At 36.1% G+C, this 17,086-nt stretch overlaps 1 protein-coding gene across 3 annotated transcripts in view; it reads right to left on the bottom strand.

Moving 5' to 3' along the window:
* LOC149575114 (protein CURVATURE THYLAKOID 1D, chloroplastic-like) overlaps positions 1-13,010 on the bottom strand; it is a 103,729-nt gene extending 90,719 nt beyond the window's left edge. For all 3 annotated transcript variants that reach the window (XM_089814972.1, XM_089814971.1, XM_089814970.1), the window contains exon 1: positions 12,699-13,010. In XM_089814972.1, the coding sequence (XP_089671098.1) occupies positions 12,699-12,873 (175 nt within the window). In that variant the 5' untranslated portion in view covers positions 12,874-13,010. The remainder of the gene's footprint in view (positions 1-12,698) is intronic.
* Positions 13,011-17,086: the final 4,076 nt, after the last annotated feature.

Genomic DNA, 17,086 nt, shown 5'->3' with positions numbered 1-17,086 from the left:
GGCTTAACCTCCCAACCACGGACCCTTAGTATCCCCACACAATCTCCATTGAGAAAGGCTTTCCCTACCCTGGGAGTTGGCTTAGGACACCCTTATCCAGCCACTAAGCATCTTGGTGTTAGAGTGTCGACTAAACAGCTGTTGAGACTATGGACACTTTCCAATCAGCCTATCTTACAACTGCTAGCACCCTAACCTCTGGTGATCATGGTGGCAAGCATGCCATTAACTACCTTGACCAAGGATTTTAGATGGGCAATTTATGTGCCTGATCACTCACCGCTCGACTTGACAACAAGATTTAATACAAAGGATTTCAATGAAGTATCCTTTTATTGTATTTGAAAGCTTTTATTGATTATATTCTCCCTTCATCTCGACCATGCTGGTCCTCCTGTATGCTTGTTTGGGAGGTTCATTACATGATAGCTGTTTAAAATAAGGTGCTTATACATTCGCCATCTTCATGACTTTATTTATAGTACTTGCTTCTGGCAGTCATCACTATAGATGCACTCAGAAACAATGAAACATGACTGAAGATTTTACATGCCGGTATGTTGCATCGAGACCTCTGATCCTTCTCAATTTCTTGGACTGAGTCATCCATTTTCTTCATCCAACGTCGATTTCCCTGTGAGCATATTATGTTGTCGTTCACGAGATTATTTTACTGCTATCCTAAATGTTGTGAATGATTTTGGGAGTTTCAGATGGCCAGATGACTATGAAGAAAAGCATCCAGGTTATTCCACTGTGCTCATTACACATTCCCATCTATATTTTCAAGTCACCCAATCTCATGCCTTGCAATCTTTTCACACCAAGAAATGTTGGTTCGTGAGGAGAGTTTGGTGTATGAGAAAATGTCAATGCCACACAAATTGGAATGTCAGTAGATTCATCATCATCCTCATCAGATTTATGCACATCCTATCATTGATACACAAACAACAGGACATATCTTACAGCCAGCGATACCTGTGCATATATTGCAATACTTAGATTGGATATCGTAATCATAATTATTTGGATATTTGCAATGCCTTTGATTCTAACTGGATCGGTGATAAGCGGCAACTACATCGTTGTCATTTGATCCCAGGAGGTCACTACATCATGTCCTTTCATAGTGAATCAATCAGCTTCAATCTTTGTGAGTCAGGTTCATTACACAGGTCTCTGAGTCACTAAATTCATTAGATCACTCCAAAGAACTGTGCAGATGACTGTAGGACACCCACTTTCTGTGTTCTTCCATAATCCATACAGGGTGAACAACTTGATCTGGGATAAAAAGAATGAAGACATCCATTCTCCAAAACAATTCATGATTACACACACAATTCAAATTCAAATTCAAAGCTCATTTGATCACATTCATTATTACTTCTACATCACAGCGATATTGTTATCAAGATCCTTGTAAGTGCATCAAACAACTTGCAGATGCCACTATAATTGAATCAGGCAATATAATACACACAAACAGCAACTTGGTCGGTCTGATTACCTCTGCAAAATTGGACTCGCACACAGTGTTTGGCACTGCAATAGCATATTGTTTGGTATTTGCACCTTCCAAGGCAGATGCTCATCTTTATTAAGGCTTATTGCTGTTCTGTATCATTGCATCTGAGTACATATATTTCTGATATTTGATATTGACCTCTGATTTCTGCATCTATTTTGTGCTGTCATTGTATTTATGCCAAACTGCACTTGGACATTTCAATATGTAATCTATTAACCACACCATGAGAAACCTCTGCTTGCACAACGTGGAAGTCCCTCTCTTCTGTCACTCGAGCTAGTTTGCCCTCTCTTTAATTTACTGATTTTTTATTCTTCTTTTTAATGCTGGTATGCCTTTCTTTGGAAGGCCCAATGCAACCATCTCATTTATTAGATTAATGTCCCCCACAATATCTGTATGCCAAGTATTAAAGACAAGACATAAACAACAAAAGGATATAAAAGATTCATAAATGGAGACTCAAAAAATAGGGATCCATCAGTGGCTCTTATGGGGGACATACACCTCCTACGGCCATAATGAGATTCCAGCTATCTCTGGAGAAGCAGACCATGTACCCTACTCAACCCTGATGCAAAGTGAAATTGGCTGACCCCAGGCCCCCCCAAAGTGAACCTTGACTCTTTCCTCAATCGAACACCCATTTCTAATCTTCCAACAGCTTATTTCTCCTGATAATGGTATTATTTTGTTCCTTAGTATAATCAGATCCATTAGCAAATGCCATAAAATGGCCATTGCATAACATGTGCTTTTCCTTCATCTTCCCAGTCTATTGCCCATATTTCAAACCTGTATTAGGTGCATCATCCTTATTAATAATACTTATTGGTTCCACTTCATCAATGCATTGTTTGGTATCTGACTTATGTTTAGCCTTTGAGAAGTCATTAGGTGTGTTGTGGTCCTTGCTGAATGAAAGATCCTTATGGTCATGTATTTGATTAATTACAAAAGCATTAGAACGAATCCTCCTTGCTTGATTGTCCTCTTGTACACAATTTGTTCCATACTCCAGATGTTTCTCCTCACAAAAAGGTTTTGAAGATAACTCATATTCAGGAAATAGTACTTCTCTTTTATCAAGAATTTGATTAGATGGGACAGTAGGAGAATTTTCAGAACTATTCTTCAACACATCCTCTTCATTGTGTCTGTCTGAGTTCAGCATATCTTCACATGTTTGATACAGCTCCTCCTCATTAATGCATGTCTCAGTTTCTGAACACATCACTCCACACATATCTTTAGTTGCATTATCTTCAAAATTATCACTAGGCCTGCTATCTTCATCATCATGCTGATGGACTTGATTGCATAGAAGATCCTCTTCAAACAATGGATTCAAGAACATAGAGAACTCGAGCATATCTCCATGAGAGCTTTCATCTGAAACTTCCTCCTGTTCATATGTCGTATGCTGTTCTATTTCATCTTCACTATTGATTCCTGGAAATTATCATCTCCTTCATCTAGTACCCCCAGAATATGTGCTGATCCATTAACTTTTTTATTCCTGTAGATTGAAAAATTCTTCTCCACTCAAATTTGAAACAGCATTATGTTTTTGTCTCAATTTGGTATATTTTTCCTAGTCTTCATCGTATTCTTCTAATATCTGAAAAAAGAAGCTTCAAATCAGGGTATGGAAGCATGTGGTTTGATGGTATCTGAAGATAAATGCCTGTCATCCTCGTGAATAAATGTGTTGCTGATTCACCTTCATATCTTTCCTGATTGAAAAATGCATCTAGTAGAGACATGTTAGGATCTTCCTCCATACTGCAATTTTGGCCTTCATCTCGTTCATAACACATGTTATCTTTTTTGCTTACATCACAAAATTCATATAGGAGGCAATGTTCAAATTCTTTCCAATATGAGATTCTTTGTGTAGGTAATGATTCATATGCTTGTCTTGCATTGTCTTTTAGCGTCCTGGCAAATAGCTTCATCACCTAATCTTCTACACAAATCTCACAATCTTCTATGAATGTATAAATAATAAAACGCATCCAAATGTTGAAGTATTGACTCATCCCATTCTCCATGGAACTTTGGTACAAGTTGTGAAAGCTTCGGGAACAACTTGTTAGGTTTACAATCAAATCTTTTGAGATACAACGGCCTGATGCCATCTGGAATAAAAGGTTTTCTTTCAAATGATTAATACATTTGCAATGAAACTATCTACCATTTCCTTCTGAGTCTTCTCCTTCAACAGAGTTACCAACTGAAATCTTATTGCATAGAGTCACCACCTCTTTCGAGGAATGTATTGATTTGTTGATCTTCTAGGTTCTTGCTTCCAATAGAGTTCACTTCCAAACAAATTGATACAACTTCTCTTTGATTCAGATCTGTGAAATCTGAAATTCTAGGTAACTTCACAATGTGTATTGTGAGCAACTCTATCCAGCGGAATTGCCAATTTGTTGATTCCCAAAACCACAGATTGGAAATCCAAGAGCTTAGCTAATTCTCTAATAAGATTACTCAATCAGTTTTGGCCAACAAACGGGAATAATCTCTTGATTTAATTCCTCTGCACTTTACGCTTCGCTAAACCTAGGCGGGTAAACCTTCCCTAAACCCTTGTGGCTTGGTTCGAAGCTTTTCTATAGCAAACTTAGACTTTGTCAATTCTAAGTTGGCAAAATCTTTAAAACTTGTTCAAAATGAAATTATATGAATGCTTTGGTATTTTACTTGTGAACTGAATATTATTTAAATGAAAGGAAAAGTGTTTATGAGTTATGGATATGGTGGAATATTGAATTTCAAGCTATGCTCCATGGAGTTTCCAAGACGGGGACGTTTTAGGGGACAAGAATGTGTTCTTGATACGGGTACGGGTCAAAGCCAAAATTTAGGGGACGGGACCTTAGGGGACGACGATTAAAAACATAGGGGATTTTTTTATATAGAGAGACATAATTCAAATGTGCATATCATAACATTGATAAACCATTCACCACAAACATTTTAGAAGATCAATACATGGAATACCATCAAATGGCAAATACTAAGTACTTCCATTATAACAATATCACATACATATATAGCAAAAATCAAAATGCCTAAAGGCTCCAATTATCATGCTGAAATCAGAATGAAATAAAGAGAAGTCCAACTAAAATAGTTCATGAATACTAAATGCAATCTTTCCTCACTGTTGCTACTACTCTTATATTTTTTCTTCCTTTTAGCAAGTATGTGAAATGTAAAAATGATTAGAAGAGTTAGTGTTTTAATGGACCAAATATGGGTTGCATATTTTTAATATGTCTTTAAGACGTCTAGGGGTCGCGCAGACAATAAAACTTAGAAAAGAAATGATTTTTTGGGGGTGTTTTGCCTTTACCAGATACTCTGGAAAAAAGGGGATGGCCAGCAGTTTCGAGGACGGATAGGGGACGGCAAAACCCTCCCTGGTACTATTGGTTGTCCCCAAGTTTCCTACCCAAAAAAATTGGTCGTTTCGGGGAGGTTTCCAAATTCGCAAAAAAAGGGGATGACTTAGGAGACGGCCAAAATTCGTCCCTGTTTCATCCTCGGTATGGGTACGACCCCAAAACCATAGGGGACATGTCCCCGTGGAACACAGATTTCAAGGCCTCAAACATCAACCCACTTCTACGAAATAAATTGCTGACCAGTCCCTTGTCCAGCATCGGGAAAATAGAGTCAAACTCTCTCCAGATCCTTATGTACAACCCTGCGAGACAATGCTACACCATCCACTACTCTGTAGACTGAAACTTTGATTGACAACACAACCCCTAGTCTAATTGAATTTAATTTGTTTGGGAGAACCAATTAGACAAAATCTACATAGACAACATTTCGTATGCAAATTTTGATAATCAAAATGACTTGTATTGAAATCAATTTCTTCACCATTAGCTGCAATTGATTTAAAATCAATAATCCCAGGGGACAAATCTGAACAAAGTATTTGAACTTCAATTTTCAAGATAAATAAGAAAAACAAGGCTCTTGCATTTAAATTAGAAAAATGAGTACAAATAATCTGTGCATCATTTACAATATCCAATCTACCAATACTACATAAAACATCTACTCCTACTTATTTTTCTTTTATATTCCTCATTACTTGCTCTTCTTGTAATATTTCTCTCACTTCTTATTTATATTTGATTGTATAAGTGAAGGTGACTTTTCATTACTAATAATTAAATTATATTGTCTCCTTTAAATTAGAATTTCTCTAATGATATCGTGTCTTCTCCGAATGGGCAATTGACTTCTTTTGAAATTAATATTTTAAAAGCAACTCCTTGATCTTTTCTTATCAGGGATTTGTCGTTTTCCCATCTACAGTCATCGATTTATCATTTCCAACCATCAATACCTCACTGGGTGCAAGTAGAAGGGATTTGCGGATTTAATACTGCTCCTCCTTGTCATGCCCTTTGTCACAAGGCTCTTCATCATCAGATATGCCATAAAAAAATATGCATGTCTTCATTTACGATACTTGCTTCTGGCAAGTATGTTGCTTCAAGGATTCTGATCTTTCTCAATTTCTTAGTCCGAAGTCATCTATTTTCTCCATCCAATGTTGATTTCCTTGAGAGCATATTATGTTATGGATCACGGAATTATTTTACTGCTATCGTGAATGTCGTGAATGATTTTGGGAGTTTCAATTGGCCGAATGACTATGAAGAAAAGCATCCAAGATATGCAATATCCACCGTGCTCATTCAACATTCCCATCTACATTTTCAAGTCATCCGATTTCATGCCTTGCAAGCTTTTCACACCAAGAAGTGGTGGTTCGTCGGGATAGTTTGGTGTATGAGAAAGTGTCAATGCCACACGAACTGGAATATCAGTAGATTCATCGTCATTCTTATCAGGTTTATCTTTGTGGTGCAACTTCACATCCTATCATCGATACACAGACAACAGCACATATCTTACAGCCAGCAATCCCTGTGCATATATTGCGATACTCGGATCGGATATCGCAATCATATTTATTCAGATATTTGTAGTGCCTTCGATAATAATTGGATCGGTGAGCAGTGGCAATTACATCATTGTCATTTGATCTCAAGAGGTCACAACATCATATGCTTTCATAGTGAATCAATCAGCTTCAATATTTGTGTGTCAAGTTCATTCCACAAGTCTCTGAATCACTGAATTCATTAGATCACACATTCATTCCAAGAGCTGTGCAGATGACTGTAAGACACCCAATTTCTGCATTCTTCCATAATCCATACATGGTGAACAACTTGGTCTGGGATAAAAAGAATGAAGACATCTATTCTCCAGAACAATTCACAATTACACACACAATTCAAATTCAAAGCTCATTCGATCGCATTCATTATCACTTCTACATCACAGCAATATTGTTATCAAAGATCCTTGTAAGTGCATAAGACAACTTGCAGACCCTACTATAATTGGATCAGGCAATATAATATACACAAACAGCGGCTTGGTCGGTCTGATTACCTCTGCAAAATTGGAATCACACACAGTGTTTGACACTACAATACCATATTATTTGGTATTTGCACCTCCGGGGGCAGATGCTCATCTTCGGAAGGCTTACTGGTGTTTTGTAGGATTGCATCTGAGTACATATATTTCTGATATTTGATATTGACCTCTCATTTCTGCATCTATTTTATGCTATCACTGTATTTGTGTCAAATTGCACTTGGACATTTCAATTCGTAATCTATTGACCACACCATGAGAAACCTCTGCCTGTACAACATGGAAGTCCCTCTCTTCTGTCAATTGAGCTAGTCTGCCCTCTCTCATCTTTACTGGTTTTCTATTCTTCTTTTTATTGCTGGTATGCCTTTCTTTGGAAGGCCCAATGCAAGAAACTCATTTATTAGATTGATGTCCCCCAGGATATCTGTTTGCCAAGTATTAAAGACAAGACATAAACAAAAAAAAGGATATAAAAGGTTCATAATAGAAGACTCAAAAAATAAGGCTCCATCACCACACATGGGAGTAGTCACAGTAGAACTCATGTTGAGAGATTCCGTGACAATGTCACATTGAGTGACTTTATGATGTGAGCTTGTGTATATATTTCTTTCCACACATCGGAGTAGCCATGGTGAACGTTATGTTGAGTGATTCTATGACATTATCACGTTGAGAGATTTTGTGATAAAAATCTTTTCCACAAATAGGTGTAGCCATTGTGGGTGTCAAGTTGAGAGATTTCATGACATGGATATCTAGAAAGATAGCTCCGTAGCTAAGGAGTGTTGAACATATAGCTTCAAATACATCTTTCTCCCAATTTGATATATATATATATATATATATATAAAATCTATTTTTTATTAAAGCCATCAAGTGATCTTCAATTTGAAGGGACAAGACATTGAAGAGTCAAGACTCAAGAGTGACGAAAGTGGAGGGTCAAGACAACGAAGGGTATTCACTTTGTAATGGCAAGACAATCAAGGGTCAAGCAATGTTTTATATTCTTCAAGAAGGAATTTGCTGATATAGATTGATATTCTTTGTTGAATGATTGTATCAAAGCACATTTCATTTCTTGTCTTCAAATCCTAGGGATGATGATCGTTGCTTTGATTTAGGCCTAGTTTTGGGCATATTGTATATATATTTGCCACTCTTTCATAAATAAAGTGGTTCCTATGTGGCTGGGTTTTTTTCCCCTCGAGTAGGAAGGTTTTTCCCTAGATAATTTGTTGTCTTTTGTTCAGTTATTTTGTCCATTGTTTATCTTCAATTCTGATATGAAACGTCAACATCACATGGCCTCCAAATTACCCTTTGTGTGACTCCTTTAACACTCCTAGAATCTCCTCCTACATCACACATCTTTGTAACACCTGGTTCAAACCCATCTTACATGACAACCTATCAATGAGTTGAAAGGTCTTACTTTTTTAGGCCAACTTCTTTTGTTCACTTAGCAGCATGTCCCTCCAACATGTGGAGGTAGATAGGTGTTCACCAGTGTTTTCGTAGCAAGGTAGCAACAAGCTATCCAAAATAGGTGGGCAATAAGGAAATCTTTATTAACCGCTTTTGGAGTCTCTCTAGACTTGATCCTTGAGAGTTGTTCTGCTATGATATGGCTCTTTCCAGATCTTACCAAAATATTGAAGGTGAACTTTTGCATTGGAGTAACCACCTACTCACTTGCCCGTTAATGGGAAGCAGAGGGTTAAACCTCTACAAGATGGTGTAGATAAACCAAGATGGCATCCACCAGAGAAGAGATGGATTAAGATTAATTTTGACGGCACCTCTAAGGGCAACCTTGGTCCTTTGGTGTCTAGTTTCGTAGCTTGCAATGAGAATGGGAGTATCCTTGCTCTTGGTGCCAAAAGGTTGGTAGATGGTACAAATAATGAAGCAGAATGTTTGGCAGCAATTGAGGCTATCCACGTGGCCAAAAAATTGGGAGTTCAAAGGCTTCATCTAGAAGGTGATTCACAACTTGTTGTGAGTGGCATTGCAAAAGATGAGATGTATAGTTAGTATCTCAATAAGCAACTTAGAAGGATTCATGCTCTTCTTGATGAATTTGTTGACTTTCAAGTGTCCCATGTTCTTTGGAGACCAACACAATCGCAGACAAATAGCTAATGTCAGGGTGAAGGGTCATTGGTGGATAAATTTGAACTTTTTTAGGTTCTTGGGGTGTTTTTTAAATCATTTTTCGATCATCTTAATGATGTGACATTGGGTGGCTTATGAATTTGGAGGTGGGGGGAGTACTTTTTTATTGTCTCTACGATGGGTGAGGCCTTGAGGGTGAGGTGGCAGCACATGTGATGTACGGTGCAAGATTTTCTTTGATTTTGCATTTAGTATAGTATTGAGTGATTTGATGTCTCCACGTCACGTTTAGTGATGGGAATTGTTTCTAGAGGCTTCACTAACCTTCAAAGGTTGGTTTGTGGGGGTGGTGGAGTTGTGTTCTCACCAGTGCTCTATCCTGTTTTGGGGTTTCTTGGTGTATGGAGGCTAATTTCTCATTGGAATCCTCAAGTCAATTGTCTAGTTCTAGGGGGCAACTTATGTGCACAGAATTAGGAATGTGTTCAAGATTGATCATGAGGAGTTTTGGGAGGCTATGTGTTTGATGTTGGGAGAAGAGTTTCCCACTCTAACCTACGGCCTAGGATCAACTTGGATATCTCCTCGTTGTTCCTCGCTTTTGCTTTGATGGTTAGTTTGTCAAAAGAAGAGACGTTACAGGTGGCTCATGCGTGTTTGGAACCCAAATGGTTTGGTGGACTTGTGGAGATTGTAGGTAGGGCTGAGGTGGGTGTAGGCCTACACATGAATCAAGGTCCATGGCAACTAATTGGTGGTAGTGTCAAGGAATTGCAACTCTTGGTCATTTGGACTTCCTCCCGTCTAATAGTGGTGCAAATGGTGGATGTGCGAAAGGAGTGGCGGGACATTTTAGATTTTCTACAAAAAAATGGAAATGGAGAGATTGGAATTGGAAGCTGAGACGAGGAGAAAGATGAAGCACACCCCAATGAAGTCAACAACCCCTTTGTGCAATGATGGTTATCTTGTCCCTCACGATAATTTCCTTCCAAACGGTCGAGCCATGGTGGTGTTCACGAGGGTGGCAGTGTGGTTGGTGGTGGTGGTGATGCTTAGGAGGCTCGTCGTGGCTTGTCCATTCCTAACTTCTCCAAGGAGGGGGTGGCGGGTTGGTTACTTTGATGTCTAGTGTCTGGTCTTTGTTCCTCAACATGCCCATTTTTGCTTAGTATGGGTCAATGGTTCTTGGGATGGGATGGTGTTTGCATTATGTTGTTTCTTGCTAGCACTATGGGCTTTTTGGGTTGTTTTTTAAATCTTGCTTAAATTCAGTAGGTTTTTGGGGGTGGGAAAGCAAAACCTGCCAATGTAAGTAGCTTTGTAATCAATCTTTTTGAAATCGATAAAATATGTATTACCAATCAAAAAAAAAACTACTCACTCCTCCTTGGATAATTGGTTTGTTTACTAGGTACATCACCACCTAGTAGTCTACATAGAAGGTAAAGTGTGCCACCAACAAGTAATACCCAAACCTCCTCATAAACTATACCATGCCCAGTGCTGCCCTCTCTAATGTGTTATTGTTTCACTTAGCCTTGGAAAGTAGTTGACTGGCAAAAAAATGGGGTAGTACAATCCTTACACGCAAACTTGTGCCAGAGTGGGCACCAATGGCATAGTTGGAAGCATCCACATATATAGGAAACTCCTTATCCCATTCAAGATATGCTAGGATAGGTGCACTTACCAACCTAGACTGTAAGCCCCTAAATGCCTCCTCTTGCTCTGCTCCCCACACAACTGTTTCACCCTTCTTTGTCAATTTGTCCAACTAATATAAAATTTGTGTAAGCTCTTAATTAATCTCCAACAATAAAGCGTTCAACAAAGGATTTTGACTCTGTCACATCCTCCAAACTCTCCATCTTAATAATAACCACTACCTTGTCCAAATCTATCTCGAATCCCTCCTTACATACTATATGACCAAGTAATTTGCCTTGCACCATGAACCAACATTTCTTTGGATTGAGGGCCAACCGTGTCCTCTAACACCTCTCCATACATTCCCTTAGTATCATGAGGTGGATCTCCTATCCACTGTACATAAACTACTCATCCAAAAAAGCCATGAAGCTACACTCCAACATCTTCTTGAAGATATGCAATATTATCCTCCAGAAGGTGGTCAAGGCATTGAGCAGGCTGATTGACATTTGATTGTATGTGTACACTCCATCCTCAACCACCACCAAAGTGATCTTGAATTTGTCTTCCTCAGCAATGGCTGCTACAAGTTGGAGTGGTTAAGCTTCTCCACCCAATGGATCACCCGATTGAAGATTGTTAGCACTTGATTGAAGATAAGTTGCATAGTTGTGCATTGTTTTCCTTCATGGTCCCAACCCAATCATGTATGACTGCAATTTCTGATGTACAACAGGCCTTGCTACTTTAGAAGAGGTCTTCAGACCCTTTCTAGTCTGTAATATCAGATTTATAACCTTTTGCTTGAAGATTTATAGATAAAGTTTCATTGAAAACAACTTGTGTTTCTATGTGTTCCAATTTTTAAAAGTGTTTATGAAGCAGTACCCTACATCAATTGCTGCTGTTAAGACGGGTGTTGCTGATTGTGGATGTGTGTGAGTGGAGTACACTTGCATCAAAATAATAAAATTATTTTATTTTGTTATTAAACTCTTCTATGTTGGCCATATACTTGATTTGTTTTGTATTCTAATTGCATTCATTAGTTCCATAGTTAATAGTTTTTATTAACACACTCCACACCTCGCCGCCACTTAATTAAGCCTCTTGTGATAAATAGCTCTAATATAGCATTTTTTGAAGTGATTAAAAGTTAAAACATATAAGCAGTCACCCTCATTTCAAACTACTAATTTAGTTATAGCTGGTCCAACTTGAGAACCACTTTTTATCTTTAAAGATCTATCAGTTTAGAATAAAAATTTCAGACAATCATTTCGTTATGCATTTTGATGACTGAGAGTTATGCCAGTATCCAACAAGGAATAAGCCTCTCTAAAGCTCCAAAATCAATTTGAGAAAGTTTATTTCTCTTTGCTCGAAATCTTGTAGTAACCCCTAAATTAATTGAATTGAGCACAGTTGCATCCAAATAGATCTTTCATGAAATAGCCAAAATAAATTAGACACCAACACGAACAATAATTTCAATTACAATGGATATAGAAACCAACGCCTGTTTTGAGTTTCATCATTTAACTCTGAAACATTGGGCACTCGGATAAGCAATCGCTGAAGTAATTGAAACAGCGTAAAGATGCCCATGAACTTTCATTACCCTAATTTTTGTAATTACGAGATTCCTAAAACTCATTAAAAGTTTCCAAGCTCCTAAATTCAAATTCATAGTTGCTCAGTTTCTCACTTTATAGATTCAAACTTCATATTTAATTAAACAATAACAAGGGTCTTTGCAATGCAGTCCATCCCAGTCTGCTATATATTCTCATTTCAAAGTTACGAGAAACCCTCTGACATGGACTAATTTTGTTTGAAAAGAGCAGCAATACAAGTCAGAAGAAAAAGAGTGTACTAAAGCAAATTGAAAAATACAAACCTGGTTTTGAGGGAAAAAACAGAGTGGGCATTAAAGAAAGTGAAAGGCCTCTTTTATTCGACCTCCCGTGCAGTGAAATTGAGGCGGATTGAACAACTGGTATTGCTCTTGCAGTTGCACCCGCTGAAGATGGAGAAAGGGAACAAATTGGGGAAGAAGTTGAACAAGAAGCCATTGCTATCGCTGGTATAATCTACACAACTGAGGGATTTTAAGTTATGAATTCAGTTCGCCAGAAACGGAATGCTGTCCTCTCCCACGCTACCTGGCTAACCTGGGAGATGATCCTATGGAAGTGGAGCCAAAGTGATTTAAATCAAGATTAGGTTTTGATAAATATCATTTTCAATTTCTTAGTACTTCTCTCACTTACACATCATCAATAAATTGGTTTTTCATCAATGATAACGATTTATTTATTTAATTTTTAAAAAGAATTAATTTTATATAATTCATATAATTTTACATATATTGTATGTATGCATATATACATATACGTATATGTAGACATGTATATGCATATACATATATACATAATTTTACGTATATTGTATGTATGTATATATGTATATATGTATATGTATACATACGTATATGCGTATATGTAGACATGCGTATATGTGTTTAATGCTTTATATTTCTAAAACTAAACTACTAAAGGTTAATACACATTAATATCTCGAGATTATTTTGTTAATCAAGTTATAGTGAATATCTAGTTCTAACCAAGCTATGCAAGGATTTGAGTTAATAAGAAGTTTGTATTGACATCTAAGAGATTTGGAATTGTTTTAGTGGTAATTGATTCACCCCTCCCCTCTCAATCACTCATCTTATATTTCCAATATCTACTTCACAAACATATTCTCTACCACTAGACATAGTCCTAACACCAAGCTCATACCATAGCCATAATTCTAACCATAGAATAATGATGAAAATCATATGCCTAACTATAGTTCTAACCATAACTCTAAACCCTAACCCTATCCCAAACCATGGTATAAGTCAACCATATTAAGAATTTGAGAAATTACTAAATCCTCACCCTAACCCTGACCTTGACCCTATCCTTAGAACTGTGATGAAAATCATTTACCTAAACATAATTATGATCATAACAATAAATTATAATCCTAACCTTAGTACTAATCATGATCCCAATGTTGACCCTAACACTAACTTAAACCCTAACCCTAAACATGGTGTAAGCCCCAACCCTAACAAAAAATTAATCCACAATCCTAAACCATAACCTAGCCATAATATTAACCCTAACCCTAATCTAAACTCTCATCATAGCCATGAACCAAATCCTAGACCTAACCATTCTATAAACTCTAACTGCAAACATAACCCCTATCCTGATAGTAAACCCTAACCATAATCATAACCTTGAACTTAATCCTAATCCAAACCATAACCCTAATCAAATCTAAATCCTCACCCTACTCCTAATTAAAATTCTAGTACTAACACTAATAGTAATTCCAATCCTACCCTTAATCCTAATTAAAACCCTATTATTGACCCTACCTTGTTAAATGATTACAATCCAAACTTTAACTCTAAACATAATTCCACCATTAACTCTAAACTAATGATGTCATTAAGCTTAACTATATATATAATATAAACCCTAATCCTAACCATTAAGTAAAACCTAACTCTAACACTAACTCTAATCCTAGTCCTGAACTTAAACCCATCATAATTGTTATTTTATCACAATCATAATCCTATCCCCAAATCTAACCTTAGAATAATAATTCTAACTCTTACCCTTAGCCTAACTTTGATGTAACGATGAACCACAATTCTCACCTTGACATTAAACCCCAACCATGACCATAAACCCAACCCTAACAGTAAACCCTGCTCGTAAATGCTAACCCTAATGTTAACACCAATCCTAACCATGATGCAAACTTTATTCCTAGTCACAATGGTGACACAAGCCAAAGTTGTAATCCTAAACATATTAACTAGTAGTTGCATGCTTTTGTGCATGCAATAGTGAGCCGATAGGAGAAATAATTATTTCAGAAAGTAAGATAGTTAGAATGTATAGTTAGTATAAATATTTATGATAATCTACATAAAATTTTGCATGAAGTATAGCATGTCAACTAAATGAATAAAAGTATTGATTAATAAAATTGAAGATATCTAGATTGATGATTTTTTAGAAAGTAAGATGGTTAAAATGTATAGTGAATATAAATATTTATGATACTTCACATAAAATTTTGCATAGAGTATAACATGTCAACTGAATTAATAAAAGTATTGATTAATTAAATTAAAATTATATAGATTGATTTGTGTTTCTATTATACAATTTTATTTTATTTTTAAATTGTTTTGTAATCAGAAATCTTTGATAAAAAAATTATATATATATAAAAAATCAATAGTTTATAATAAATATATTTCAAAGCTAGTTTTATTAATGGAAGCAATTTTATTGTTGAGTTCCCCTTTTCTCAAGTTTTATATAAACTTGTATTGTAAATAAAAATGTCATTCAATGGTTAAGGTAGAAAATAGAAAGAGAGAAATGTTATAGCAAGATATGAAACATAATAACATAAATATAATTATTATTAGTTTTCAAAAAAAAAAAGTTATATTAATCAAAGCAATCTTTACAACTTTATTCTTGAGTTTCCCTTTTCTCAAATTTTATAGAAACTCTTATTGTAAAGAAAAACAAAAAACATGTCATCAATGATAAAGGCAATAAAAAGCAAGAGAGAAATGTTATAGTATACCGAGGTGAAAAGCCAATGAGTCCAAATTGAGAAGAAATAATGAGCACAATTACATCTTTTTAACCCCCGTTACACTATACTATCCTCCTTTTAATTTGAAATCTCAACATTATTAGAGAACATGTTTATCCCAATCCATTTGATTACAAACACCTACAAAAGTTAAAGCTTCAAACCCAAATAAAGTTGTCATATGATAAAAAAAATTTAAAAAATTAACTAATCCTAAAAAATCCAAATTTTAAATAAAAAACATGTTATAAAAATCTAAATTGTTTTCCATTGTTTGAAAAGAAAAAATAATTCAGAAAAGTCATTTTTTTAGTAAACATCCTACAAAAAGTCTATTAACTTAAACACAATTAATATATAATAATATTTTTATAAACTAAATTATATTAAAATAAGAATTTTATTTTAAGTATAGTTAAAGCTTAAAATAAATTGTGTTAAAATAACAGCAAAGTTAAAAACTACAATTATTTCTCTAAAAAAATTCTAGTCTAAGCAGCAATCGATTGATTTATCATGTTTTTGAAATAAAAGCAACCAAAACTAGGGGGTTGGCCCTTTACAATAATGGTGAACCAACCAACAAACAACCACACAAATCCCTGATGATTTACATAAAAAACATAAGTATCAACATAACAATAATTATCAGTACTAGAGATCCTGCTCAAAAAAATAATAAAGTTTATCAAGTTAATAGAAGGCATGTAGGTGGTCATTGCATCGTACCACCTACAACCAATATCCAAGTTTAATAGAAAAAACTAGACCATCACCATAGGATGGAGATAAATCTAGTAGAGAACCAAAAAACACCAATGGTGTAAAGAGGGACGAAATAACTAGAGCCAAGGGCACACCCACCTATCCAAACCACCTTGCAAAGTAAACACAATGAAAGCAAACAACATAGAACAACACCAAGGGGAGAGAGAGAGAGAGAGAGAGAGAGAGAGAGAGATACTTTATTGATTCATCAAGTAATCAACATATATGCCCAGCTGTAAGGACCTCTGGGTTACAACTAGATACAAAATGCAACTACAGGATCCACGACCAAGCTTCAAATTTGCATTTATAGACACATATGCATTCCCCTTTGAAACCCTCTAAGTTCTACCTTTTAACCTAAGCCTAAGCACTATATTTATACTTGCCGAAAAGGCTTACAAAAGATTCTAGAATATTATATCAAAGAAAGGTTGACCCCAAAATGGCCAACACTCATCCCTAAACACAATCCTATCATTAAATTCATGAACCAAATTAAATATGAAAGTTAGCTCCCACTAAGAACCAAAACATAGACAACTCGACTAAAGAAGGAACTGAGCATTAGCAAATAACAAGCTCACTCGACACATAAAGGAACACTTAGCCAATACTGGACAACTCAGCACACACTGGATAGCTCTCCTCCAATTTGGTGTCTTCCTCCTCCTCCTGAGAGCGATTGACCTTTTGTTTGTATCTACCTCAGGTCTTTCTTCCCAACCTTCTTCTGCTCCCACCAATTTCGTCATCTGAATCCTCAATTTCCAGCTCCACCCTCTTATCTATATTAAACTTTTTATTGGCTACCAGCTCCAAAGCTAGGGTCTT

This window comes from Cupressus sempervirens, chromosome 2 (genome assembly GCF_028749045.1).
Source record: "Cupressus sempervirens isolate cs-2001-9-10 chromosome 2, ASM2874904v1, whole genome shotgun sequence".
In the NCBI taxonomy this organism is placed as follows: Eukaryota; Viridiplantae; Streptophyta; class Pinopsida; order Cupressales; family Cupressaceae; genus Cupressus; species Cupressus sempervirens.
Note: the sequence above shows the minus strand (reverse complement) of the source record. Positions and strands in the feature narration are given on the sequence as shown.